Below are 24,296 nucleotides of genomic sequence, written 5' to 3'. Positions count from 1 at the left end.
TAAAAATAAACAACTCCAGCTGAGGAAGAGGAGGAGGCGGTGGCCTCGCTTCCTGCCGGCGGGGTCGGAGGCCGCGCGTCATGTGACTCCAAGATGGCTGCGGGGCCGTGAGGAGGCGGCGGCTCCGGCCATGGAGGCGGCGTGAGGGGGACACGGGGCTGCGGCTGCGGCGGGGCCGGGCCGGGGCTGCTCCGGTGCCTCCCGCGGGGCCCGGCGGTGGCGGGGGAACCGGGGGCGCGTCGCTGCTCCATGTCGGTCCCGTCCTGCGGGAAATATGATCAGCGCCCCTGACGTGGTGGCCTTCACCAGGGAGGAGGAGCTGGAGGATGATCTGTACCGCGAGCCGCCCCTGCCCGAGGAGTACTCGGTGCCGCTGTTCCCTTTCGCCGGCCAGGGCGCCAACCCCTGGGCCAAGGTCGCCGGCTCCAAGTTCACCCGGGACTTCATCCTCATCTCCGAGTTCTCGGAGCAAGTGGGGCCCCAGCCCCTCCTGACCATCCCCGATGACGCCAAAGTGTCGGGCACCTTCGATCTCAATTATTTTTCCCTGCGGATCATGTCTGTGGATTACCAGGCATCCTTTGTGGGGCACCCTCCCGGCTCTGCCTACCCGAAGCTGAACTTTGTGGAGGATTCCAAGGTGGTGCTGGGAGACTCCAAGGAAGGGGCGTTTGCCTACGTGCACCACTTGACCCTGTATGACCTGGAAGCCAGGGGCTTTGTGAGGCCCTTCTGCATGGCCTATATTTCTGCTGACGAGCACAAAATCATGCAGCAGTTTCAGGAACTCTCTGCCGAGTTCTCCAAAGCCTCTGAATGCCTGAAGACGGGGAACCGGAAAGCTTTTGCCAACGAACTGGAAAAGAAACTGAAAGATCTTGACTACACCAGGACTGTCCTGCACAACGAGACTGAGCAACAGAAGAAAGCCAACGACAAGGGGTATTACACAACCCAGGCCATTGAGAAGGCCAACGAGCTGGCCAGCGTAGAAAAGTCAATCATCGAGCATCAAGACCTGCTGAGGCAAATCCGGTCATATCCCTACAGGAAGCTGAAGGAGTCTGAATTTCACCCCTATGAGCCAGAGTGTGCCCTGGACCAGGCTGACGTGGATGGCGCTCAGGACCCAACTGCCTCTGATCCTGCTGAGCCTGGTGAAACTCACCTTTACACCCACATGCCATCCTACACCCCCAAGCTCATCAAAGCCAAGTCTGCCAAGTGCTTTGACAAGAAGCTGAAGACACTGAAGGAACTCTGTGATGTTTATTTTTTCACCCAGACCCTTGACCAGTTGCACCATATCGAGAGGACTTTTCGAGGTGATGTGTGTTACCTCCTGACAGAGCAGATCAGCCGGGCTCTCCTAAAGCAGCAGAGTGTCACCAACTTCCTCTTTGAGGATGTGTCTTTCCTAGATGAAAAACCTCCTGAAAAACAGTACAGAGGCTGCCAGGGGCTCGGCCAGGATGCCATAGATGAAAAGTGTTCAGAAGAGTCCCTTGCTCCTAAAGTGGTCATCAGCCTGGGCTCCTACAAGTCCAGTGTGGAGTGTGTGCCCATCAAGATGGAGCAGGAAATGGAGGACTCTGAAGAACCCAAAATGTCTGAGTCCGTGATGTCTGAGCATCAGGAGAACCTGGACTATCTGGATGCAGATATCAAAGGCAGCATCAGTAGCGGGGAGAGCATCGAGGTGCTGGGAACGGAGAAGTCGGGATCTGGGCTGACAAAGTCAGAGAGCCAGGCCAGCCTGCCCGTCATTCCCAGCCCCCAGGCGGGCCGGAGCAAGGTGGGCAGCCGGCGCACAGTCAGCGAGGACAGCATCGAGGTGCTCAGCACGTGTCCCTCCGAGTCCCTCATCCCAGAGGATTTCAAAGCGAGCTACCCAAGTGCCATTAACGAGGAGCCCTACGTGGATGACGACGAGGGAGGCCTTCGCTTCACCCCGAGACTGAACCCGGACGTTGACGATGGGCAGGACGACGTCTCAAAGCAGGAAAGCTTAGTGCAGGTGGATGCTGCCTGTTGTATCGGGAAGGAGAGTCCCAGCTTCCTGGAGCCCCTGCCTGAGCTGGGGCAGAAGCCGTGCGAGGAGGACGGGGTGGTGCGGATCCCCCCGCAGCCGTACCGGGCGGCCGAGCAGGGGCTGCGTGGGGGCTTCCCCTCCCACGATGGCCTCTCGGGGGGGGCTCCTGCCCTATGAGCTCGACTCACACTACCTGACAGGCAGCAGGGAGGTCAGTAAGAGCAGCCTGGACGAGTGCTCAGACTCCATGAGCTACATCAGCAGCGCCGCCTCCACGTGCTCCGACAGGACCCCCTCTCCCGCCCATCTGGCCTGTGCCACCGGGGAAAGGCACAGAAAGAGGGCTGGGCAGAACGCGCTGCGGTTCATCCGCCAGTACCCCTTCGCCCACCCCGCCATCTACTCCCTGCTCAGCGGGAGGACCCTGGTGGTGCTGGGGGAGGACGAGGCCATGGTCAAGAAGCTCGTGACGGCGCTCTCCATCTTCGTGCCCAACTGCGGTGTGTATGCCAAGCCCGTGAAGCACTGGGTTACTTCCCCTCTGCACTTGGTGGATTTCCAGAAGTGGAAGTTGATCGGACTCCAGAGGTAAATCCCAGGATCTGTTTGCTTTAATAGGGTCGAGGTGTGTGGTAAGAAGTTCATCTCAGAGGGCAATGGGTGTGCAGGGGAGGTCTCTTAATTACTGGCACAGCTACCACGGATTTCTGCTGGTGGGATTTATTTTGGAAAAGGGGTAGATTTGCATCTCTGCATCCAGCCTCACTTGAGAGTTAATGTTTAAAACATCTGCTGGGCACTTGCTGCCTGCCTTAGGTGAGTTCCTTGGCCAGGAGGTTTCCTTCTGGTTTAGGTCTTTGCCTGGCAAAGCAGAGAACAAACACCAGAGTCCCACTGTGTTCCTGGATGATGTGATACAAGTGTTTGTGGAGTCTGCGTGCTCTGCTTTGCCATCTCCTACTGGAACTCTTCTCACATTTCTGGAATTTTAGGGTTAATGGTGCTGTGCTGGGGGGAGGGTTTTTCCTTGTGGAGCCTGTTGAAGAGGTGATGATATCTGTATGTCAGAATTGGAGTGCAGCACCTCGGGCTGTGCTGGTGAGGAAGAAAGGCCCCTGGAGCTGTGCAGGTGCAGTGTTGGGACTGTAGGAAACCTCTGCTTAGGGTGTGGACTGTCCCAAAAACAAGTGCCCCTTCCCAACACCCAGTCCTGAACTGTGGTTTCACAGCTCATATTAGCAAAGAGTGTTTGCTCAGCTCAAGGGCCCTGCCCTTGTTGATGTTATGAACAGGATTTTTTTGTGTGTTCCAGGATGTGTTCTGTGCTTTGGGTGCAGGTATGGCAGGGAATGGCCATTGCTGTCACCAGCGTGGAAAACATGAGTCAGAGTGGCAGCCCAGTGCTCAGAGCCGGGCTGGAATAGCTCCTGCAGGAGTGCTTGTAAACAGCAGGAAAATTAAAACACAGAAACCTGCTTTCTGAGCTGCAAAGTATTGTATTGCTGGGGGATGTGGATGGTGAAATTACCCAAAAACTGTGAGTTTGCTCTCATTCCTATGCTCGTGAGGCAGGATGACAGCTCTGCTAACAGCTGCTCACAAGCTCTCTATCTGTCAGTGAGGTTTTTAAAAGCCCCAAGTGTGTACTCATTGCTCAATGTTTGCGGTTAGATGCAATTTTTATAAACAGAAAACTTTATTTAAGAACTGTCTGTAACGTGTGTCAGTCATTTCAGCTCTCCTCCGTGGAATGTTAATTAAGTGTTGAGTTTAATGTGGGTGCTCTCCACAAACCATTTGTATGAGGGCTCTGGGAAGGGACTTAGATGCTAAACTATTTATTCTAGTAAGGATCCTGTGTCTCCTAAGGCCAGGTGCTGCCTGGGCACAGGGACAGCCCCTACACCAGTTGGAGCTCCCAGTTTGAGGCTGGGAGCCATATCTCAGCCCAGCAGCTGTCACCACAAAGAATGGAGGAGCTGAAGCATAAGCTCATAATTTGCATTTCAATAACATTAGGTTAAGCTTGGTAGGTAATTGTATCTGCTGTGGGTTTGCACCTGAGTGCACCTGAATGACAAATAGCCAGGGAATGTTGTGGGTTAAGGATGGTTCTCCCTTTCGGGAAATGCAGAAGGTTCTGCATCACACTGGGCTTCGACCACGTCAGAGCAGCTCCCTCCCAAAGCAGTTTGGGGGGAACATGGAGCTCTTGGAAAGGGGGGACTGCTTTGGGTTTCTGAGTCACATCGAGAAGCTTCCAGCTGCTGCATGATGTGTCTGCTCACCAGAGGTGTCCTATCACTCCCTCTCCATGTCCCTGAAGGAGAAAGCTGACCTGAAGTGTGGTGGTTTATGCTGTAGCATGCACAGCACTGATCAGGGCATGTGGGGATCCAGGAAATCGAGGTTTCTTTGGGATCTGGCAGGCTGGAGAGCCTATTTGTCCCCTCTCTTCCGTGGAAGGCTTTATTCACCCACAGAGGTCTTGCACCAGCTCATCAGCTAGAGGGAAAATACACGGGATAGAGGGCACAGACACACCCTGCTGCTTAACTATTGGCTCCCCTCCAGCCGTGACCTCTCTCTTGCTGTTCCAGGACAGTGTCCCCTGCTGGGGTGAACGTGCTGCATGCCCTGAGCCGGTACAGCCGCTACCTGAGCATCCTGGACGCCGACAGCAAGACCCTGCGCTGCCCCCTCTACAAGGGCACCGTGGTGGCCCGGCTGGCTGACCACCGCACGCAGATCAAGCGCGGCAGCACCTACTACATGCACGTCCAAAGTATCCTCACCCAGCTGTGTTCTAAAGCCTTCCTCTTCACCTTCTGCCATCATTTGCACCTTCCCATCAGCGAAAGGGAACCGGAGGAATCCGTTGTGAATCGCAGGATTAACTTCCTAAAGCTCCAGCTGGGCCTTGCCAATGAAGATATCAAAATAGTGCAGTACTTGGCTGAGCTGCTGAAGCTGCACTACATTCAGGAACCGGGGCAGGGGGGGAACCCCCTGCTCAGATTTGACTATGTTCCCAGCTTTTTGTACAAGATCTAGCCTTGCACAGGCTGTGTGCCCGCGTGCTCAGAGTCTGACAGAGCTCATCCGTGCTTGACATTGCCGCTGTCTGCAGTAGCTCTCACCCATCGGGAAGGGGCCCAGGTGTTTGTGTCTCTGCTCCGCAGGAATCCAGGTCTGCAGGAGCGGATTTCTGGGTGTCCCCTGTAGCCAAAAGCGTAGATGTTCCATCACATAAACCATCCGGCACACTGTAAATGTCAGAAGGGGCACTGTTAACTTTTAAAGTGGATCATGGCAGCATCCCAGGGGGGTTATGGCATGGAGGGAGGTGGGCTGTCTTGGGGATCAATACTGACTAGTGTGCAGCCCCCCAAACAGCACAGTGCTCTGCACGCTTCTGCCAGAACCCTGAGCACTGTCTGTCCCTTCCATAGAGCCAGGGCTGTGACCAGAGGTGTAAAGGCCATGTCAAGTTTTTTATCCACTGATGTGTCTGTCCTGTGAGTGTAGCTCAGAGCACCCTGCCAGGGCGGCAGCTCATGGGTCTGTTGCAGCCACAGTGGATGGTGTCCCTTCCTGCACTTCCTGAGTTTCTTGGCCCTTCCCAGGACAGGTTGTCCCTGGGTGAGTGGGAGCACAGCAGAGGCACACATGCTTCTCTCCAGAAAGGGTTTGCCAGTTTCTCCCAGTTTTGTTAAAATCAGGAAGGTGGAAGCACTCCCTAACGCTGGCAAGCCCCGAGCCGCTGTGAATGTAGAGCACTGTGCCTTGTTCATTTGTCACGTCCGATTTGCTGGGCGGCCTCTGAGCAGGTTGGAGTGAGACTGGGAATCCTCAAAGAGTGTCAGGTCAGGGCTGGCTTTTTAAAGACAGAAGGGAACTGAAGGAGGGTGAGGACCCTATTTTTAGGTGCTTTTTGTGATGGGGAAACGATGCGATTCAGCTGGAGCCATGCTGTGAGACTGCAGGGTGTTACCACAGGCTGCCTGGCTGGTGAGGTATGAGTGCTCAGGAGAGATTGGGGATGAATGTACTAGATTCCATGTTGTATCCGTAATAGTTTAGTTTATTTTTTTTGTTGGGGAGTTGGTGTTTGTGCTTTGTGGTAAAACAGGGCTGACGTCACTGCGTGCTGCTCCTGGCTGAGCCATTGTCGCGTCTCGACTACCTCTCCTGGGGCTCCTGGGTGGCTCTGGATGGGGCAGAACTGCTGCTCTCTGAGCCTGGGTACTGAGAACTTTTCTTTTCAAAGCTTCTATGCCATAAAGGATGTATCACCAACGTGGTGACATTCCCAGATCGTTCCTGTCAGTGCCGAAAGCTTTGTGCCTGGGCGCAGCGCTTCCCTCTGGAGTCTCATAGGTGATACTGGGCCCGGGCTGCTCTGCCTGGTGTCATGTGGCAGTAGCAGCTCCTGAGGTACTTCTAAGTAAGAAAAGTCTTGCTGGGAAAGATAATCTTGGTTTTAATTCTTTTTAATGCTGATTAGGGGGTAAGAACAGCTGAGATCGTACAAGAGCTGATCTGTTCTTTGGTTTGTTGGTTTTTTTTAAACTTCTGTTTATGGTGATAATGTAAGGCAGCTTTGGAGATGAATGTGATCTTCCTTCTGAGCCTGGGAAGTTTCTGTGTACAGCCTGGGGTTCCCTAGTGTGGCTTAGACCCCACGGAGACTTGCTGTGAGACCTGCACTGCTCCAAAACCATGTCCTGCAGGCAGGGAGGCTCCTTGGGGAGGCTGTCATTTTGCACCAGCATCTGTGCCTCAGGATCGTGCCGCCTCCTTCTCTCCCCTGGAAAGGGCTCTCTGGGGTAGAAACCAACAGGGCAGAAAGGCTGTTTTTAAGGTTATTGCTGTCTGTGGTGGCTCAGCCAAGTTGGCCTCGTGGTACTTTCCAGAGAGATTTCCTGGGTAGGGGGTTGCTTGTGATGGTGTTTTGAGGTTGTGGTTGGAAGCAGTTTGGTGTGGCCTTTGCTGAAGGTGAGCGGGATCTCTCTGGGGCTGCTCACCTTTGCCACGTGTTCAAAGCCTTTTCCTGTCCTGCCTGTGCCCTCCTGTCTCATGTGAACTGAGTCTGCTGGTGAAAGGCCTCCATGTCCATCAAATTGGCTGCTTCCTGAAGTGACTCAAGGTGCCCCCTGGTTGATTCATCCGCACCCAAACTTCCACACTAAAGCTGAGGTGAGATTCCCTGGGGGAAGAGGCATCTGAGTAAATGAGTAGTGCAGGTGACACCAGGCAGATGAAAGCTCCCAGCGTCCTGCTCTGGAGCAGTGCTCAAAACAGGAGCTTGTTTCCTGCTGAAAAACAACCTAGTGCTGTTTGGGTTTAAGGAGGGAGGGAGGGAGAGACTTTTTTCCTGCTGACTCACTCACGTCTTCCTCCAGCGCGGAGTGGGAGAGATGATTAGTGGTGGCTCATCTTAGTCACAGTGGTCTCTACCTGTGGTGTTCAGCTGTGCTCATAAAATGATAAATAACTCACTTCTTGCTCCCTCTGTCCAACCTGGAGTATCTGATATTCAAGGCCGTGTTGAGCAATACTTGCACTACCACCTGTATGACCCGCTTCACCTCTCTACCACAAAGCAGCTCTGACTGGGGAGGATGCCCCGGGGGCTTGGCTGAAACATCACCCAACAGGAGCTCTGGGATTGTCTGCAACTGGGAGCTGTGGAGAAACACGCCCTCAAGTGCTTGTCCTCCTCTCAGCAGTGTAACCTCTGAACTCGGACTGCAAAGGGGGAGTTAACACCAGGCTGTGGCACCTTGGTGTATTTGGAGCCCAACCTGCCCTCTCTGCTTGTGGTGGCAGAAACTGGGGGGATTCCGAGAACAGCTGGTGTTTGGGAGCTGAATTCCTCTTTCCTCTGTAATTTCTCTGTCTTTGTTCTTCTGCTCCTGTACAGTACAGATCCCTGTATTGGCACTTTAGGACTTTCCCCCGTCTCTGCTGTGGTACCTCACCAGTTTCTGATATTCAGACTAACAGCAAGCCACAACCTTTGCACTGATAGCTCCTGCCATGAGTTCTGGCACGTGTGTCGTTGTCTTGCCTGAGCCATCCTTTCACCAGGAGCAGGGTGGGTTCCTGGCAGTGGTAGTGCCATCCTCACCAGCCTCTCAGCTGCCAGAGCCAGCGGTGCCCTGCATGGCCATCTCCTGCTTCTGTGAGTGCTCCCAGCCCAGCATGTCCCCGCTCCTGCACGGCCACGCCGGCTCCCTCCTCGCCGCCAGGGAGAGGAGGTGTTTGACCTGACCGAGAATTCATCAGTGCAGAAGCCTCCCCCGGCCAGGAGGGAGGGCTCCCATTTCTCACTCCTCCTCTTCCTAAGTGCCAGCCCCTGCCCTGCTCTCCACTAACCCGCCGCTTCCAGCTCCCACCCCAGGAGGGTCAGCCATAGCTGTAGGTGATCTTAACCCTACACAGGTTTCATTTCTCAGAGAACAGTGCTCAGATTTCCTTTCATCTGATAGCAATCACTTCTGAGCAGCTCCACAGCTGCCTTGCCTTGGCAGGGAGGAGCTGCCTGTACTCTAGCAATATTCACCGTGATGGGAGGGTGGGAGAGGCACTGCAGGGGTGGGACCTGATGGCTCCGTGCTCCCAGGCCAGTTCTTTGGGTTTTATTGAGCACGAGGGTCCTAAGCCCCCTGGTCTGGTGGTGGGGGACAGCCCACATTGCAGATTTCAGGAGCTGGGCAGGACCCGGGGCTTGTAGCAGCACTGTGAGAAGGCTCCTGTCACAGGGTGTGAGGGAATTCAGGGAGCTGCCCAGGCTGCAGAACACCTGCCCCAGAGCCCAATGTCAGAGTACCAAACTGCACCCCGATGTTGGAGGGGCCACAACCCCCCCCCCCCCCCACTGCTCCCCCAGACAGAGTTAACTGGAAGGCAGAAGCAGGGTACCCGGTCCTGCCGGTGGCACGCCCGCGGGCACGGGGATGGGGCTGGGCTCGGAGCTGCCTCTGAGGGCTGCCAGGAGGCTCTGATGAATTCTCACCTTACTTTAAAAGCACTGTATCCTATTCCTGCATGTTGAGTTCTGTGTGTGTGCCTGTGCGTGCCGAATGCTTGCGTCAGTAGTTAGGGCGAGTGTGACCGGGAGAAATCCAAGAAGCATGTCTTAGTGTCGTGCTGTAAATGTTACTGCACAAGAGTTTAACAGATGTTAACACCAAATGACTAGTCTGAGAAATGTACTTTTAAAAAAAAAAATATTTATTTGGGTTCAGATATTTTTGAAATACAAAAAAAAAAAAAAATTGGTCGTATTTTTTAAAGCTTATAATTCTTGTCATGTGGTTAAATTCTTAATTTTACCGTGCTTATTAAAAAATGGTTCAACCTAAGCTTTGTGCCAAGGGGTCTGAGAAAATACTGGAGGATCTGGTTAGGATGGGATGGTGATCCCAGGAGGGATGTTTGGGACAAGGCTTGGCCTGTGGAGGTGGCAAGGCACATAGGATGAAGGGGAATCTTTGAGGCTGAAACCAGGGGAACTTCTAGTCGCTGTGAGGTCTCTTGTGCAGCTGGAGCCCCTGTCCCTCACACTGCCATGGGACAATGGCATGTGGACAGACCAGCCTAAATCTCATCTGCTGCTCTACAGCCAGCAGGAACTGGATGGCACCTGGCCATGAGGTGAGGGTGACCTGGTGCTCGGTCCCAGTGGTGACACACTGGTGAAGGGCGGGTGTCCTCATGGGGGTTGTACTCAGGGGGCCCCCGTGCACCACATGGGAGGGGAAAGGGGAGTAAGAGCCAAAGGAGGAGCTGCTGCTGCAGTTCCAGCAGGGAAGTGCTGGGAGAAGGCACTGGGTGTTGGTCTCAGGCTGGGGATGTGAGTGTGCCACGATCCTGGGTACTCCCGTGGCTCCGGAAGCAGGCATGGCTGTGTCCCCTTACAGGACAGGCAGCCCCGGGAGTGGGAACGTGGCTGCGAAGGCTTCTACCTCTTCCTTCAGTGCCTTCAGCTCCCCACAGTATTTTGGCTCCTCCAGTTTGTCCTTAAATTCCTTCAGTGTGGCCTTGGGGCTCATGTCCTTCTGCACGCGCAGAGCCAGCTCGATCCCTGCCAGGATGGGAGATGTCTTGGTCAGCCCTCGCAACTACTGCATCCCACAGCTCTCCCAGCCCTGCTGCTCCCTGGGACACAGCCCTGCTCCCTCCCTCCCTCCCATCTGAGGGACTTGCTGCCCTGGGAAACAAAGTTGGAACTCCTGAGGACAACGGGGAGAAAACTGCGAGAGGGACAGGCTTTCAGCCTGCTGCCTTTGCAGTGGGGAGAGTTTGGCCAGTCCCAGCTGTGGCCAGATGTCTGCACCCACATCCAGATGTGCAGGCAGGGTTGGTTATTCCTCATTTCTGGGTGTGCTCCCTTGCCAGCTGTGGGCATGGCTCCAGCATGACTCAGCTGGTGCCTCCTCACCCGGGGGAGCTGCCCTGGCCCAGGCTGGTGCTGAGGCCTGGCCCCACACGCCCCCGACTCACCTCTGTGGATGTACTGGGCCACCTTGCGGAAATCGTCCTGCCGGAAGCCGCGGGAGGTGAGAGCTGGCGTCCCGAACCGGAGGCCACTGGGGCGCAGGGCGCTGACATCACCTGCACCAACACAAGGCACACGTGACCAAGCCTGGCACCAAAACCACCACCTGTGGGATTTCAGCCTGGCTTCCGGAGCAGACCAGGAGCTGGCAGGGCTTGTGGGATCCCTCACCGGGGCATGTGTTCTTGTTGCAGGCGATGGAGCAGAGCTCCAGCACCCGCTCGGCCCGGCCGCCGTCTGTGCCTCTGCTGCGCAGATCCACGAGGATCAGGTGGTTGTCAGAGCCCCCTGCAAAGAGAGGGATTTGGTGGGGATGTGGGACTGGGGAATGCTGCTCCTACAGGAAACTTCAGCAAAAAAAAGACTTGAGATTTAACCAGGGCTGAGGAATTGCACCAACACAGCCCTGCCCGTGGTGGTCCATGAAGCACTGCCCTGGTCAGACCCCAGGATCAGCCCCATCCCACTGCTAAGACGTGTCCTCACCTGTGACGATGTCGTAGCCCATCTCCATCAGTGCGGTCGAGAGCACCTTGCAGTTGGCCACCACCTGCTGCTGGTAAGCCTTGAACTCGGGCGTCATGGCCTGACGCAGCGCCACGGCGATCCCTGCGGACGGAGGCAGGCCAGGGTCAGTTTTGGGGGGCTCCCACCAGCAGAGCTGGAGATGCATGGCACTGCCAGCAGAAGCCATCCTGGAGCCAAACTAACGAACAGACTGATCCTTCCTTTCCCCTAACCAGCCTGGCAGCATCACCATGAGCCAAAACACAGGATAGGATAGGCTTGGTCACCCCTTGGGCACTGCTGGATCAACCAGCTGCCTTTTGCCACAGCGTCCCAAGGCTGTGAGCCCTGCAGGGCAGCTGGAGCCTCCTGTGCTGCTGCCAGGACACCTTTACCAGCTCCCTCTGCCATGCTGGAGCTGGCAGCCAGCCCAGTTGTGTACCTGCAATGGCGTGGTTGTGTGGGCCTCCCTGCAGCCCCGGGAACACCGCCTGGTTAATGAGGCTCTCCAGGTTGTAGAGGGTCTCCTTGCCTGTCTTGGGGTCCACGCTGCGGGTGCCTGCAGGAGAGGGAGGACATGGTCACGAGGCAGCACAACCACCTTCTCCCATGAGCTGCTTTCATCCCTTGGCTGCGCAGAGCGGGGCTGGTTGGTGGTTGCTCCTCTTCAAATGTGAGCCAGGGTTAGCCCAGGGAGGCTCCCCAGACGCTCCCAGGATCTTTTTGCCCTCCCTCCTTCCCAGTTAGAGCAGGAAGGAGCATTAACTTGCAGCATTTCCCCAGCACCAGAGCCAGGTCGGGCACCTTTTCGGTAGAATATCATGCCGGCCCTGCAGCCCCGCAGGGTCTTGTGGGTGGTGGTGGAGACGATGTCGCAGTGGTCGAAGGGTGAGGGCACCACGCCAGCGGCCACCAGCCCACTGATGTGGGCCATGTCGGCCATCAGATAAGCCCCGTTGTTGTCAGCGATCTTCCGCATGCGGGCGTAGTCCAGGTTCCGCGAGTAGCAGCTGACACCTGCAGAGAGAGGCGATGAGAGGGGACAGGAGCAGATGTGCCTGGACCCTGGGACAGCCCCAGGATGAAGCTTGCAGTGCAGACAGCCCAGCTGGGGACAGAACACAAGCTCCTTCCAGGGTGGTTGTGTTGGAAATTTCCTCCTGGCTCTGCAGCATCCATGGACTTAAAGGAGTGCTGCTGGCTTCAGGGAGCCACCCCCACCCAGGCTGTGCCACCAGGGAGGTCGGTGCAGGTGTGATCCTTACCTGCTATGATCAGCTTGGGGTGGAAGAGCCGGGCGTTCTCCTCCAGCTGGTCATAGTCAATGTAACCGGTCTTGGGGTTGACCTGGGAGAGGAAGAGGAGGGTTCAGCCACCTCACTGTGGTGAAGGTCAGCTGCAGTGCTATCCTGCAGGAGGGGCTGTTGGCAGCCTGACGCTGGTACTTCTAACTTTAAGAGGCACCAACACTTATGATAACCATGTCCTGGCTCTGGCTGGAGCAGCTGTCTGTACCTTGTAGGGCATGGACTCGAAGAAGACAGAGGTGGCAGAGATCTTCTTCTTGTCCGTCATGAACCCATGGGTGAGGTGGCCACCATCGGGCAGGTCCAGCCCCATGATCCTGCCGTGGGGCTCCACCAGGGCTGTGTACACCGCAAAGTTTGCGGGTGACCCTGCAGAGAGAGCACACTGAGCTGGTTATGAATGCTGGGGCACACAGAGGCCTGGGCAACTGGCCTGGCTCTCCTGAGCACTCCAATACCTGAGTAGGGCTGGACATTGACTCCCCACTTCTGGGGGTCGAGCTGGTAGGCCTGCAGGGCTCGCTTCTGGCACAGCCTTTCCAGCTCATCCACAAACTCTGTCCCGCCATAGTACCTGCAGTAAAGGACAGGGTAAAACCAAATTCATTACTCAGAACAGACCCAGGCTGGGGAGGAACTGGGCTGATGCCCTGTTTGTGCAGCCACAGCAGATGTGACCCTGCTGAGAGTGTCCCATGTGTGGCCAAGGACAGAGGCTGAGAAGGTCGGATCCTGTCCTGGAAAACCTTGATTGCCAGCATAAGGACATCACTTCCTTCCCAGAGGTGAGGCCTGGCAGGATGGGGGGTTCCTCTCCCACCCTGTGAGGGTTTGGCTTGGTGGGACTTGTCCCAGCCCCATACCTCTGTCCTGGGTAACCCTCGGAGTATTTGTTGTTCATGCAGGATCCCAGGGCCTCCAGGACTGCTCGGCTTGCGAAGTTCTCCGACGCGATTAACTCCAGCCCCAGCCTCTGCCGCTGCTTCTCCTTCTTGATGATGCTGTGCACCTTTGGGAGAGGAGAGAAATGGCTTCACCCGTGCTGGCTCTGCACGGAGACGTGGATTCTTCACCATAGGGTATGTATAGGAGAGGGTACAGGGCTTGGATAGGAGCCTGGAAAGGTGCTGGAGAAGGGAGATGCGATCCCTTCTTGGTAGAGCTGATCCCAACCCGTCACAGAGAGGGCACAGAGGATGGATGGGTTCCAGCAGCCTTGGACCCTGGCTTGAGGAGGTCAGCATCCCCACAGCTGGCTGGGAGATGGACAAAGCAGCTGAGCAGGAGCCAGGAAGGGGCTCTCACCTCCGGGTCATTGGTTTCGAGCGGCTCCATCACCATCTTGTTATGGGAGGCCCAGAGCTCGGCGCTGGGGAGGCCCTGTGTTGAGCTTGCCATGGTGCTGCTGCTGTGTCCAAGTCACCTGCCAGGGGAGAGGGGAGTCTGTGGGATGGCAGCAGGGCTGGTGCCTCCTCATCTCCCTGTGTGCTGCCTGCTGCCATCCCACATATTCCCTGAGAACAGCCGTGGGCTGTTGGGTGAGGAAAACACACACAACCCTCAGGCATCCCCTGCTGATTTAAGATCAGTTTGTTAATTACAATGCTTTGATAATTTCTGATACTCTCCCATTGCCACCCCTCCCTGAGCTCCCCCTGCCCATCTTAGCAGTGCCTGATGTTTAATTTCAAGGGCAATGAAGTGCTCCTACCCACAGATCTCAATTTTAACACACACTGTGATGCCCAGCACGCTTAAACCTCTTGGCTTCTTTCCCTTGGGCAAAACCCCAGAAGGTCAGAGTCCTGCCCCAAACCCTGACTGAAGCATCTTGTGCAGCTGAGAGGCCCCGACAGGCAGCAGCTCTGCCTTTGCTTGGCTCCATGGCATGTGTGATGCCCAGGCCTGGTAGGAGCCCTCTGGCCCAGTCAATGCCACTGCTGCTCTTGGGGAAGGAGTAACAGCCCAGCTGCTGTCTTGGCAGAAAACAATTCATCTTTTTTACTCGTTAACCCCGCAAGGAGGGGTGAAGGACCGTGACCAGGTTATTAAGCAATCCCACACGGTTTCCTTGTGCCAAGCTGCCAAAGTCCATTCATGCTGCTCTTGCTGGGCAGGGATGCTCAGCCATGCTCTGGCCCAAGTCCAGATCTCACTGGCAGGGTGGGAATCCTCACTGCCAGAGAGGCTGGGCTGGGCAAAGGGCTGCGAGGGGAAGTGCTCTGGCTCTGAGCAGGATGTCTGGGTCCTGCATATCCCCCCAGTACAGTCTGCAGCAGCATTCGCACTCACTGCTTTTGGCTCAGGGGGGACAGAGCTCCCATTCCCAGTCAGGATGAGACCCTCCCCATCATGTCCCTCTGATAGTGGACACCAATCCAGCCCTGGCAGTTCACCTGTTGAACCCCTTCCCCGAAGCTCCAACCCCACATAGTTCTGCACCCCCTGTAACCTGATTCCATCACCTCCCACATCCCGAGAGGCTCCCGGTGACGCGCCCCGGGCGGCGGGGACGGGCGCTGCCTGCCCGCTGTTCCCCGCAGCAGGATGCCATGCCATGCCATGCCATGCCATGTCATGCCGTGCCGTGCCGTGCCATGCCGTGCCATGCCATGCCCTAGCCCTGGCCTCCCCGCGCCGCACGCCCCGCTCGGGCCCCGGCCCCGCACGATCCTTACCCGATCCTGACTCCGCTCCCGCGCGGGAGCCCGCGCGCTACCATAGCCCGGCCGGGCCCCGCCCCTCGGCGCCGCGACCAATCAGCGCCGCGCCGCGCCCCGGGACCGGCGGCGGGGAATACGCTCGGGAAGCGCCTGGACCAATCAGCGCCGCGCTCTGCCCGCTCCCCGCCTCCCATTGGCCTGCGCCGGGGCGGGGCTGGCGGCGCGGCCCGCACGTGGCGCCCGGGGCGCGGGTGACCTTGGCCCGGCCGGGAGGGGCGGGGGCCCGCTGCTGTCACCCCTCTGCCGTCACCCCTCCTCTGCCTTCACCCACAGCTCCAGCCCTGCCCGCCGTGCACCCGCAGGTGCTTCTCCCCCAGCCCTGCGGTGTTCCCACTGTCCCGCGATTCCTCCCATGGGCCAAAGGATGGGACTCCCCCACACCCTGCACCGGGCAGGGAGCACTTCTAGGCACCCCAAGACCCCCCAGCCAAGACCCTGGATCCAGGAAAGCTGGTGTGCCAGGCCATGGCACAGGTTGGGCACGGTGCTGCTGGTGTGGGGAGCAGAGCGGGCCCTGTCCCCGCTCGCGGCAGGGCAGCCCCGGTGACCCGGATGTATTTCCGGATGCTCAGGAGGGAGAGCTGCCAGGGGGATGAATGGTGCAGGCAGGAGAGGGGCCGTGTTTTCTTCATTCTCCAAGTCTGAGTTAGTGGGTGGGCTTGGCCAACCGGCCTCAGGGAACCTTGCACCCTCTGGGGCTTCAGGGGTTAAATCAACACACCACAAATTGAGGAAGAAGATTAGAGAATAAGTGATCCCACTAAATTCCTCGTGATCCCAAGCCATGGGAAAATGGGGCGAGGCAGGGTGAGTCACCCTGGAGAGGAGCAGCAGAAGGGGAGTCAGCCAGGAGGTGAGACCACCAGATGTGGGCAGAGCAGCCAAGGAGCACCACCGTGAGTCCTGCTGCCAAGGCAAGTGCTGGGATGAGCCGGAGACATGAGATGGGCGTGCTCACCAAGAGGGTAGTGGGTGGGTAAACGGACAATGGTTACACTTGGATACAGCTTGGGTGTTCTGCACTTAGAGTTCACCTCCCTGGAATGGGCTTGGTGAAAAAATAGTCTGTTAACATCAACGTTACCAGTCTAGCTAGTTTTTGTTGTCATAATTCGTTACTGGTCATCCAAAGAGGACTTGTCAAAGTGGGGGATCTGGGTTTCCGTGGTTCTGCTGCTGGCCCATGATGGGTTGCTGCTGTGGGTAGTTGGATGAAGGTGGTGTTCTGACAGCACCAACACCAAGAGCAAAACTGGGGCTGGTTTCTCTGGTCAAGGTGGTTTCTGCAAGGTGCAGCTGCGCATGCTGTAGAAAAAGACTTTATATCAATTATAAATGAATTTATCTAATCTTGCTTTTCATACACATTTTATGCACAGTTGCTTGCAAAGATTTTCACCCCTCTTGAGCCGTAGGAGCTGCAGACAACAGTGCTGTTGTGATTTCAGGTCTTGGCTTGCTAGTGATGGACAGCACCTCTTCTTCCCCTTCGCTCTTCTCTGCCAGCTGCCCCACAGAGCAGCCTGAGAATGCCACTGACCATGACTACTACTCTGGCCTCCAGAAGACCATGCACATCCTCTCCATGGTGGTGTACAGCATTGCCTGTTTGCTGGGGGTGACAGGGAACGGCCTCGTCATCTGGATTGCAGGCTTCAAGATGAAGAAGACGGTGAATTCCGTCTGGTTCCTCAACCTGGCTATTGCTGACTTCATCTTTACCTTTTTCCTGCCCCTCAGCATTGCCTACACTGCCCTGGGCTTCCACTGGCCGTTTGGGAAGCTCCTGTGCAAGCTGAACAGCACCATCGCCTTCCTCAACATGTTTGCCAGTGTCTTCCTCCTGACGGTCATCAGCATTGACCGCTGCATTTCCGTGGCCTTTCCCGTCTGGTCTCACAACCGCAGGAGCCCGGAGCTGGCGGCCAGGGTCGCACTGGGGACGTGGGTCCTGGCTCTCCTGCTCAGCTCCCCGTATCTCGTCTTTCGGGACACTGTGGTCAGTTCCAGGAACGTCACCAGTTGTTACAATAATTTTGCGCTGTCCGATGACTACACGTCTGAGGCAACGCGCCAGCTGTGGAGGATGCGGCACAAAGTGATGATCATCACGCGATTCTTATGTGGGTTCCTCATCCCCTTCATGGTGATTCTCATCTGCTACAGTGTTGTCGCTGTCAAGCTGAAAAGAAGGCAGTTGGCCAACTCTGCAAAGACCTACAGAATCATCATCGCTGTCACAGTCTCATTTTTCCTTTGTTATTTCCCCTATCATGTCTTCTCCTTGCTGGAAATATCCAAAAACTCTTCCAGCCATGAGATGAAATTGGCCCTTTACATAGGGATCCCCTTGGTTTCCAGCCTTGCTTTCTTCAACAGCTGCATCAACCCCATCCTGTACGTCTTTGTGGGGCCGGATTTCAAGGAGAAGTTTCGTCAGTCCATCCTGTCGACCTTCGAAGGGGCCTTCAGCGAGGAGTCGGTCCTGGGCAGCCTGACCAGCCGGCGCAAGTCCAGGTCTGCTTCAGAAGTGGAGGTCCCGAGGGTCTGAGCGGGCTCTGGTGTGGAAGGGGCCGTTCTTTTCTCTACAATTTCCCTCATTTCAGAGCTCAAATCATGGGACTGGGGACTGTGAAGGGCTGCACATGCTAACAAGCTGTGATCTCATGTTTTGGAGGTATCTCAAATATGTTATGATTTAACACACAGTGGGAATGGAAGAACTCTCCAGAGCTGCAGCAAGGTGGGTCAAAGTAGCAGCATTTTACTCCTTGTGCCTTTTGACTCTTGTTTATGGATCCTTTATAGAAAAAGGGTTAAATGCAATGGCTGTATGTATGTTTGTAGGGAATGGAATAGTGAGTAAGACACTCATCTTTTCTCTCCTCAGGCAGGACAAATCAGTGGTCATGCTGTTACTCAGATTTGATGTACAGCATAACTTGAGCAATGCTTGTCTCTGTGTTTGACATGTTTCCAGCCCTTAAATAGCAGAGATCTGATATTTTATGCTGGTGGTGAATGAATATTAATCCCCAATAAACTTGTGTAAAACATTCCCAGCCTGTTGTGTTGCCTGTGGGATAAAACACTTGATCCAACCTGACCGAGCAGGTTCCTCTTTGGTAACAGAACAAGTAGATAAAAAGATTAAATACCTAGAATTTGGAAAAAAACCCACTGGTATTAACAGCAGCTCTATGAGTGAGGCAAACAGGACATGACCTGGGTGTGGGACTTGCCTGGGGTACATGGATCTCATTGCCAGACCATGGTTATGGTTTATTATTGGGTTTCAGACCTTTGGGTACATTTGAAAACCAGTGATTGGGAGGAGGAAGAAGAGCAAGTGGCTGAGCTGAGTCTGGTCAAGTTTCATGTTTGCAAACTGTCCAGGATGAAAGTGGTGGGGATTTTCTTCACAGGCTTCAGCAGCCTTTGAAACCTACATTTTCGTGAGTAGAAAATGTTGGTCAGGTAACAGGGAATGATAGCACAGCATCCTCAGCAGCTGAACGAGCAGTGGCTGTATCACACCTCATTCTCCTGCCCTACACAATTTATCTGCAAAATAGTCCAATCTACCAATTGTCCTGTTCATCCTGTCAGAAACCTGCCTTGGAGCCTCCCTGCTGTGGTGGCTGGAAAATCTCTGACTCCCAGCTGGAACGTAGGAATTTACACGTACCTCACTGTTCTGCATGGATGACGTTACGAGTGAGAGCTGTCACTTGAACGTGTTGGGGATTAATTACGGGCCTGCTGGGCCATGCAATATTGAATGAAGGTCGTGATCCTAAAGGCACACATGCACTTAACCTTACATTCATGCACAAACCCGCTGAGAACACGGAATGTAGTATGACCATCATATGTCAAGCTTGAGTGAACAGAGAGCTTTAACCTTTGCCACAAATTGCTGCCTGTCATGCAGATAAAACTGCAATGTTTGCTATGCAGCACGTAACTCTGGAGCTATTTACTTGCTCCTGGAGGTAAACTACAGCATCGATTGCCATGTCAAGGTTGTGCAGATCCACGTTTGCTCTTTCTGGTTTTCCTTATCTGTTTGCAGAATCCACGTAATTCCTTGCGACAAGAGTCTCCGTGAATGTTGGACCAAGGCCTTGGACTCCTGTCTTGCCTCTCTCCTCACCCTGGCAGCCTTGAAAGTCAGGATTTGAAATATTGACCTGGTTTGTGATAGGAAAGAAAGCAATTTTCTGGGTCATTTGGAGATCCAAGGTGGGTACAAATTCCCATGGGACAACGTGATTTAAGTGAAGCAGAGTGTCTGGCAAATCTAAGGAATTACCACTTGAAAAGCCGTAGGTAACAGAGCAGGATGAGCTTGAGATAGAGATGGATCTGTCATCCCAGGTCTGATCCCTGCCCTTTGTGCAATGGGAAACAGTGCTGACAGCAATACAGGCCAGGCTGCCAAGGGACTGGTTCCAAGATAAATCTCCCATTGTATCAAGTTCCCTCATATTCAGATTATCTCATTATCACAGGGATAATTGTCAGTCCCTCATTCCCAACTAGGAGGCAGTTCATTCTTTCTGATATTTCCATTTGCCATATGCTTATCTAGAAAAGCCTGAATGAAAAAAGGGGGGAAATACTTTCCAACAGACAATCCAACAAGGCTGAATGGCTGCTTGGCAGCTGTGCCCCACTCTGACGCAGCTTTGCTCTCAAGGCTCTTTCAGATGCCATGGGATGGGTGGAACAGCCTGAACCCCCCAGTATTTGCAGTCATTGAGAAAGGTGCTGAACCCGCTGCCCTGCTGGTGTGAGGCCTCATTGGTCCTGCAGAGGGGCCAATCTGACAGTCCCGCTCCTACAAACAGTGGGCTGGGATGGGCAGAGCCACTGGGGTGTTTGGGGTTAAGGCATTGAGGTGTGTGTGGGCCAGCCTGTGCATGGAGAGATTTAGCTGAGAGAACAAGCAAGTTTTTAGCAAGCATTTAAGTCAGGGATCTCACCAGAAGCAGCTGTTGCTGCGTTGCTTTGGAGGGGAGACTACTGCAGGTGACTCTGGAGGTAGGAGAAGCTGCAGAGATGTCAGGGAGGAAACCAGCCAAGGAGGACATGGCAAGCAGTAACTTAAGAGGAGAAAGTATTTTCTTCCTGGGACCTGGATGACAGCATGGAGATAAAAACTGGGCTCAGAATAGTTAAGAGGAAAGAGGAAGGAGTGGGAGCTAAGACAGCCTTGAAAGTACCAGCAGCAGGATAGTGAATGCAAATGAATGGGAGGGACACTGCAGCAGGTGAGGAAATTCCCATTAAGGAGAGCTCTTCTGGTGAGACTTTTCTGGTGAGTAAAATTTTAAGTGTCCCACTCTTGAACTTGGGGAATTGACTTGTTTGATGAGGTCAAAGACAGTGCACAGAGGTCTGAGAGCAGAACCTCTTCCAGAGCTTGCTGCAATGAGACAGGAAATAATACAGTGAGTTAGAGGAGAGGTACTTGTAAAAAGCTTCTCTGTGAAGGAGATGTTAGTAATAGTGTCAGGAAGTGGGGTAAACACCTAGGTAAGGCTCAGCCTTTTTTTGGTGTAGCAGCTGGGTGAAGGTCCCACTCCCAGCACAAGTGTTAATCTGCTCTTGCTGATCCAGGGCTGGCCCTGGTTGGCACCAAACTGGGAGGACATAGGATGCTCTCTGCTGGTTGTACTTTGCTGATTCTCCCTGCACCTCTCCCAGCTCCTGCTTAGTGTATGGGCCAAGGCTGGTACGAAATCTTTCTTTACAGCCCGCAGTTGTGCATGCAAAGCACAGGACGTGCTCTCATACACTGAATTCTGCTTTAATCTGCAAAGTTGCTCTACAGTGACCAAGTCAGCCCTTCCTGTGCTCACTAAATGCCTGCACAGAGTATGGTGCCTGTGTGCTCTTCGGAAAGAACCTGCAGCTTGGTGAGGCAAATGGCAAATCACACTGGGACCCAGTCGGTAGGACAAGGAGGAATAGGGCACTAGCTAGGGTTTGTGACGGATTGTGTAGCTGTTCAAATTCCCTACAATGACATGATTCCACTCTGCAGTCCAACCACTTTTTTCTAAAGGCCAGTCAAAGGGCAAACCACACCTGTAAACATCAGGTGATGGAGGTGAACAGGATGTTACACAGACTTTGCAGGACAGAGCTGCCCACACACAGTAAAGCAGAAGGAATCTGTGTACCAAACAAGAGGCACCACAGCCCGCTTTTGTTTCAGGGCAGTGTTTGTCCAAACCCTTGCCCTGATACCCACCTCGAGCCATCTGTCTGTGCAGGACCTGTCACACTCCAGGTATTCCCACAAACCTCTTGTCTCCTTGTTGGGAGGCTGGTTGGAGATAACCTCGTGTCTGTGCCAGAGCTCATGCAGCCAATCTGTTAAACATTACAGACAGACCCAGAACCGGGAGCGCAGTTGGAAACAGGAAAAAAGCCCTGAACTCGGGGAGTCCTTCAGTCAGAGCTTTGTGACTCAGGGGGGAACAGGACTGTGACAAATGAGTCTGTGCCTGTTTCCCACAGATGGCCAAGCAGTAATATTTGATAAAGCAATGAGTGCTGTCTACTGCCAGAGCCCTTCACACAGAGAAGACACGTTTCCTGCTCCAGGACCTTTATTAATGCACTTTGCTTCCCAGACATAGGGAATGCTATTTCCAGATCACTCCCAAGATACAAAATTACACCTCCTTCCATCAATTCCAAAATGCATTTATAGTTGCTTTGAGTGCTGCCTCCCTAGCTGAGTACTATCCAAGGCAGAATATTCTGGAAACTGGACACAGTTGTCCCTCAGGCAGTAAAGCTGAAGGCAGGGGAGCAGGGAGGTGATGGCTTTTGGTCTGTGCTCAGTGTGTGCTGCAGAACCTCCCTGTGGGCTCAGAGGGGCTGTGTAGGGTAGAGGATGTTTTTGGGATGCCTTTATTTGTTGGGAGAGACCAAACCTATTCACAGAGCTCTGTCAGGATCAAATCAGAGCGTTTCTTTGGTGCACCATGTCTGATAGTTCTCATTATCAGGTGGTTTGGTATGTGAGCTTTAATACCCACTTTTTTTTTAAACAAAACCAACTCCAAACAAACAAACAAAAGCTAACCTGGCTGAGCAGTGATGGATGGAGCTCAGGATCCTGTGTGACAGCAGCATTTATCTTCTCTCAGGTGATGGATGCAAGCTGTCGTCCAGCCCAGTGCTGGATGAGCAGTGCCCTTCACCTTGGCTGGACTAGGTGTAGTGTGGGGGAGTTTTTTTGCACATCTCTGCTTGCCAGGGTCACGTCTGGATTACAAACAGCAAATCTCTGTGAGCCAGTGTGTTCACACCCAGAAAATTTTCAGAATTCCTTAGCTGGCTGCTAATTGAATCATTGTAAATGAAATAAAATCTGTGTGCTCATCTTGGAGTTTGTTGAACCCTTAGTGTTTGGATAGAGTATTGTCAAATTAACAAATCCATCTCGCTTGGGAGCTGAGATTTAAACTGGTGTTCCTCTGATCAGGAAGACAGAGGTGAGAAAGAAATTGATTCTTTTTTTCCCCTAAGAAAAACAAAGGCAGTAGCCTTATAAAAAGGATCGGAAGACAGAATCACTTAGTTCCTGGTCCTGTGGTGTGCTTAAGCAATGTCAGGAATTTGGGGCAGCACAAATCAAACAGTCAGCAAATTCTGAGTGCCCCAGGGTATTGAAAAATGCTTCTGGGGAAGGCTGCTAATTGCATTATGGGTCAGTGCTTCACCATGTGTTGTTTCTGGTTGTTCTGCATTAAACTGCTCTGCCACACCAGCCTGTAGCAGAATCCTGTGAGGGAGACCTATGCAAAGAGAAATCTCTGCTGCTCTGTGAAGAGGCCAACAAAAAGCTCAACCCCCTTCCTTTTTGTCCTAAAAGCCCTGAAACAAAAAAACCCCACCTGCTTGGGTCAATGATCCTGAATCAACTGTATGGCAGCACCAGCCTGGAAGCAGAAAAACATGACTGGGAATGGTGGGGGTGGCGATTTGGACCTCAGAGCAATTTGGAAGAGGATGTAGGAAAGGCAGAGGATCACCGCAGCATCTAAGAGGCTGATGGCCTCTCTGCTCACGTATTTCACCCATGTCCTGGCTTTGTGAGCCTGCAAGTGGAGTGCTCGACATCTGCTCCAGGGCTCCAGGTTAAATGGCTTCTCCTTCCCCAGCTCCCAGTCTGCTGAGAAAAAAATTGAAAAAGGAGATGAAGAAGTCTTGGAATGTATGAAGCAAGAAGCAAATGTGAAATCTGGGGAAAACACTGGCCTGTGAATATTTAAAGTGGAAAATGCAGCTTGTACTGGCGGAAATGCGGTTTCAAACTATGAATTTAATGTTGTCCCTTCGCAGGCATGTTTGGTGAGCTGGCCTGTGGCTTTTCCTCCTCTTTTATGTTAAGGACAGAAATATCTGCTGGGATCCTCAGCCTTGCTCCAGTGCACCCTGCAGTCCAGGAATAATCAAATTTAATTGCTTTTTGTGAGAAAAGCTACAGCAGAAAGTACCTGATTTGTAGCTTTATGGTAAATGCTAAAATTCTGATCCATAAAACGCTGTTCAACTGGGGTGTACTGAGAAGTGTCATTTAAAACAGGTTCTAACTGCGCAGTCTGGGGAAAAAACATGGTGTTTGGGTTTTGCATTTAAAGGAGGGATGTATGTCTGTGTGGGATGACTGTAATTTCCTCAAAGCAGTTTTGTCATAGATGTTTTGGGATAAAGCTTTTTTTTCTTTTTAAACAGGGTGACTGAAATAAGAGTCTCATTTCAGATGTCAAAAGAATCTTCATGCAGTTCAAGCCATGTATGTGGCAAGGAGAGTCCTGAGAGGACTCTGGATAAATCGTGTATGCTTTTGACAAGGAATTGAGAGGCCACTGATAGTTTCTGTTCTTAATTTACTTTCCAGAAATGCCTCTTTTTCTATAAACACTTTGCTGATGGCAAAAGCCTGGTGGTAGCTTAGTGTCCAGCAGGGATGGAGAGGACCGGCCCTAGAGATGGAAACACCTACAGCAGCATGGCAGCCACCTGCCCATCCCTCTGGTGGGGATGCAGGTGTGGGAGCTCCAAAATAATGGCACCCTGTGGACGTCGTCACTTTATTCACATGGATTTTGCACCAGGGGTAATTTTTGGTGGGG

The 24,296-nt window shown here is 53.7% G+C and overlaps 3 protein-coding genes across 5 annotated transcripts; 2 read left to right on the top strand and 1 right to left on the bottom strand.

Annotated features, from left to right (window-relative positions):
* Positions 1-156: 156 nt before the first annotated feature.
* LOC121672944 (guanine nucleotide exchange protein SMCR8-like) lies at positions 157-9,402 on the top strand. Its single transcript, XM_042045886.1, is given in 3 exon segments — positions 157-2,203; positions 2,205-2,620; positions 4,633-9,402. Coding segments are annotated over 3 exon segments (2,799 nt in total). The 5' UTR covers positions 157-274; the 3' UTR covers positions 5,087-9,402.
* LOC121672945 (serine hydroxymethyltransferase, cytosolic-like) lies at positions 9,295-15,114 on the bottom strand. Its single transcript, XM_042045888.1, has 12 exons — positions 15,091-15,114; positions 13,718-13,835; positions 13,276-13,421; positions 12,871-12,986; positions 12,621-12,781; positions 12,371-12,452; positions 11,910-12,122; positions 11,548-11,664; positions 11,085-11,207; positions 10,770-10,886; positions 10,544-10,654; positions 9,295-10,124 (listed from the first exon to the last, which is right to left on the bottom strand). The coding sequence occupies exons 2-12, from the start codon at positions 13,808-13,810 to the stop codon at positions 9,955-9,957; spliced, it is 1,449 nt and encodes a 482-aa protein (XP_041901822.1). The 5' UTR covers positions 13,811-13,835; positions 15,091-15,114; the 3' UTR covers positions 9,295-9,954.
* Positions 13,407-23,892, top strand: LOC121672946 (chemokine-like receptor 1). 3 transcript variants are annotated; one of them, XR_006019084.1, is made up of 3 exons: positions 15,340-16,049; positions 16,584-17,878; positions 18,026-23,892. XR_006019084.1 is itself a non-coding variant. In XM_042045890.1 (2 exons), exon 2 carries the CDS (start codon positions 16,601-16,603, stop codon positions 17,684-17,686), a length of 1,086 nt encoding a protein of 361 aa, XP_041901824.1. In that variant the 5' UTR covers positions 13,407-13,491; positions 16,584-16,600; the 3' UTR covers positions 17,687-23,892. The 3 variants fall into 3 exon arrangements, 2 of the variants coding, with proteins under 2 accessions (XP_041901824.1, XP_041901823.1); XM_042045890.1 differs by lacking the exon at positions 15,340-16,049 and adding an exon at positions 13,407-13,491 and having other exon boundaries at positions 16,584-23,892; XM_042045889.1 differs by having other exon boundaries at positions 16,584-23,892.
* The last annotated feature ends 404 nt before the right edge of the window (positions 23,893-24,296 follow it).

This window comes from Corvus kubaryi, unplaced genomic scaffold, assembly GCF_017639235.1.
Source record: "Corvus kubaryi isolate FWS band 111438036 unplaced genomic scaffold, C.kubaryi_AGA036_p1.0 65056, whole genome shotgun sequence".
NCBI classification, from domain to species: Eukaryota; Metazoa; Chordata; class Aves; order Passeriformes; family Corvidae; genus Corvus; species Corvus kubaryi.
Note: the sequence above shows the minus strand (reverse complement) of the source record. Positions and strands in the feature narration are given on the sequence as shown.

Excerpts from the sequence above, each read along its gene's own strand:
- LOC121672946 (XM_042045890.1), top strand. The coding sequence starts at position 16,601 with ATGGACAGCACCTCTTCTTCCCCTTCGCTCTTCTCTGCCAGCTGCCCC.
- LOC121672945 (XM_042045888.1), bottom strand. The coding sequence starts at position 13,810 with ATGGCAAGCTCAACACAGGGCCTCCCCAGCGCCGAGCTCTGGGCCTCC. Across the intron at positions 13,422-13,717 it reads TCGAAACCAATGACCCGGAG|GTGCACAGCATCATCAAGAA; the intron begins GTGAGAGCCCCT and ends CCTCTCCCAAAG. Across the intron at positions 12,123-12,370 it reads CCCCAAGCTGATCATAGCAG|GTGTCAGCTGCTACTCGCGG; the intron begins GTAAGGATCACA and ends CTCTCTCTGCAG.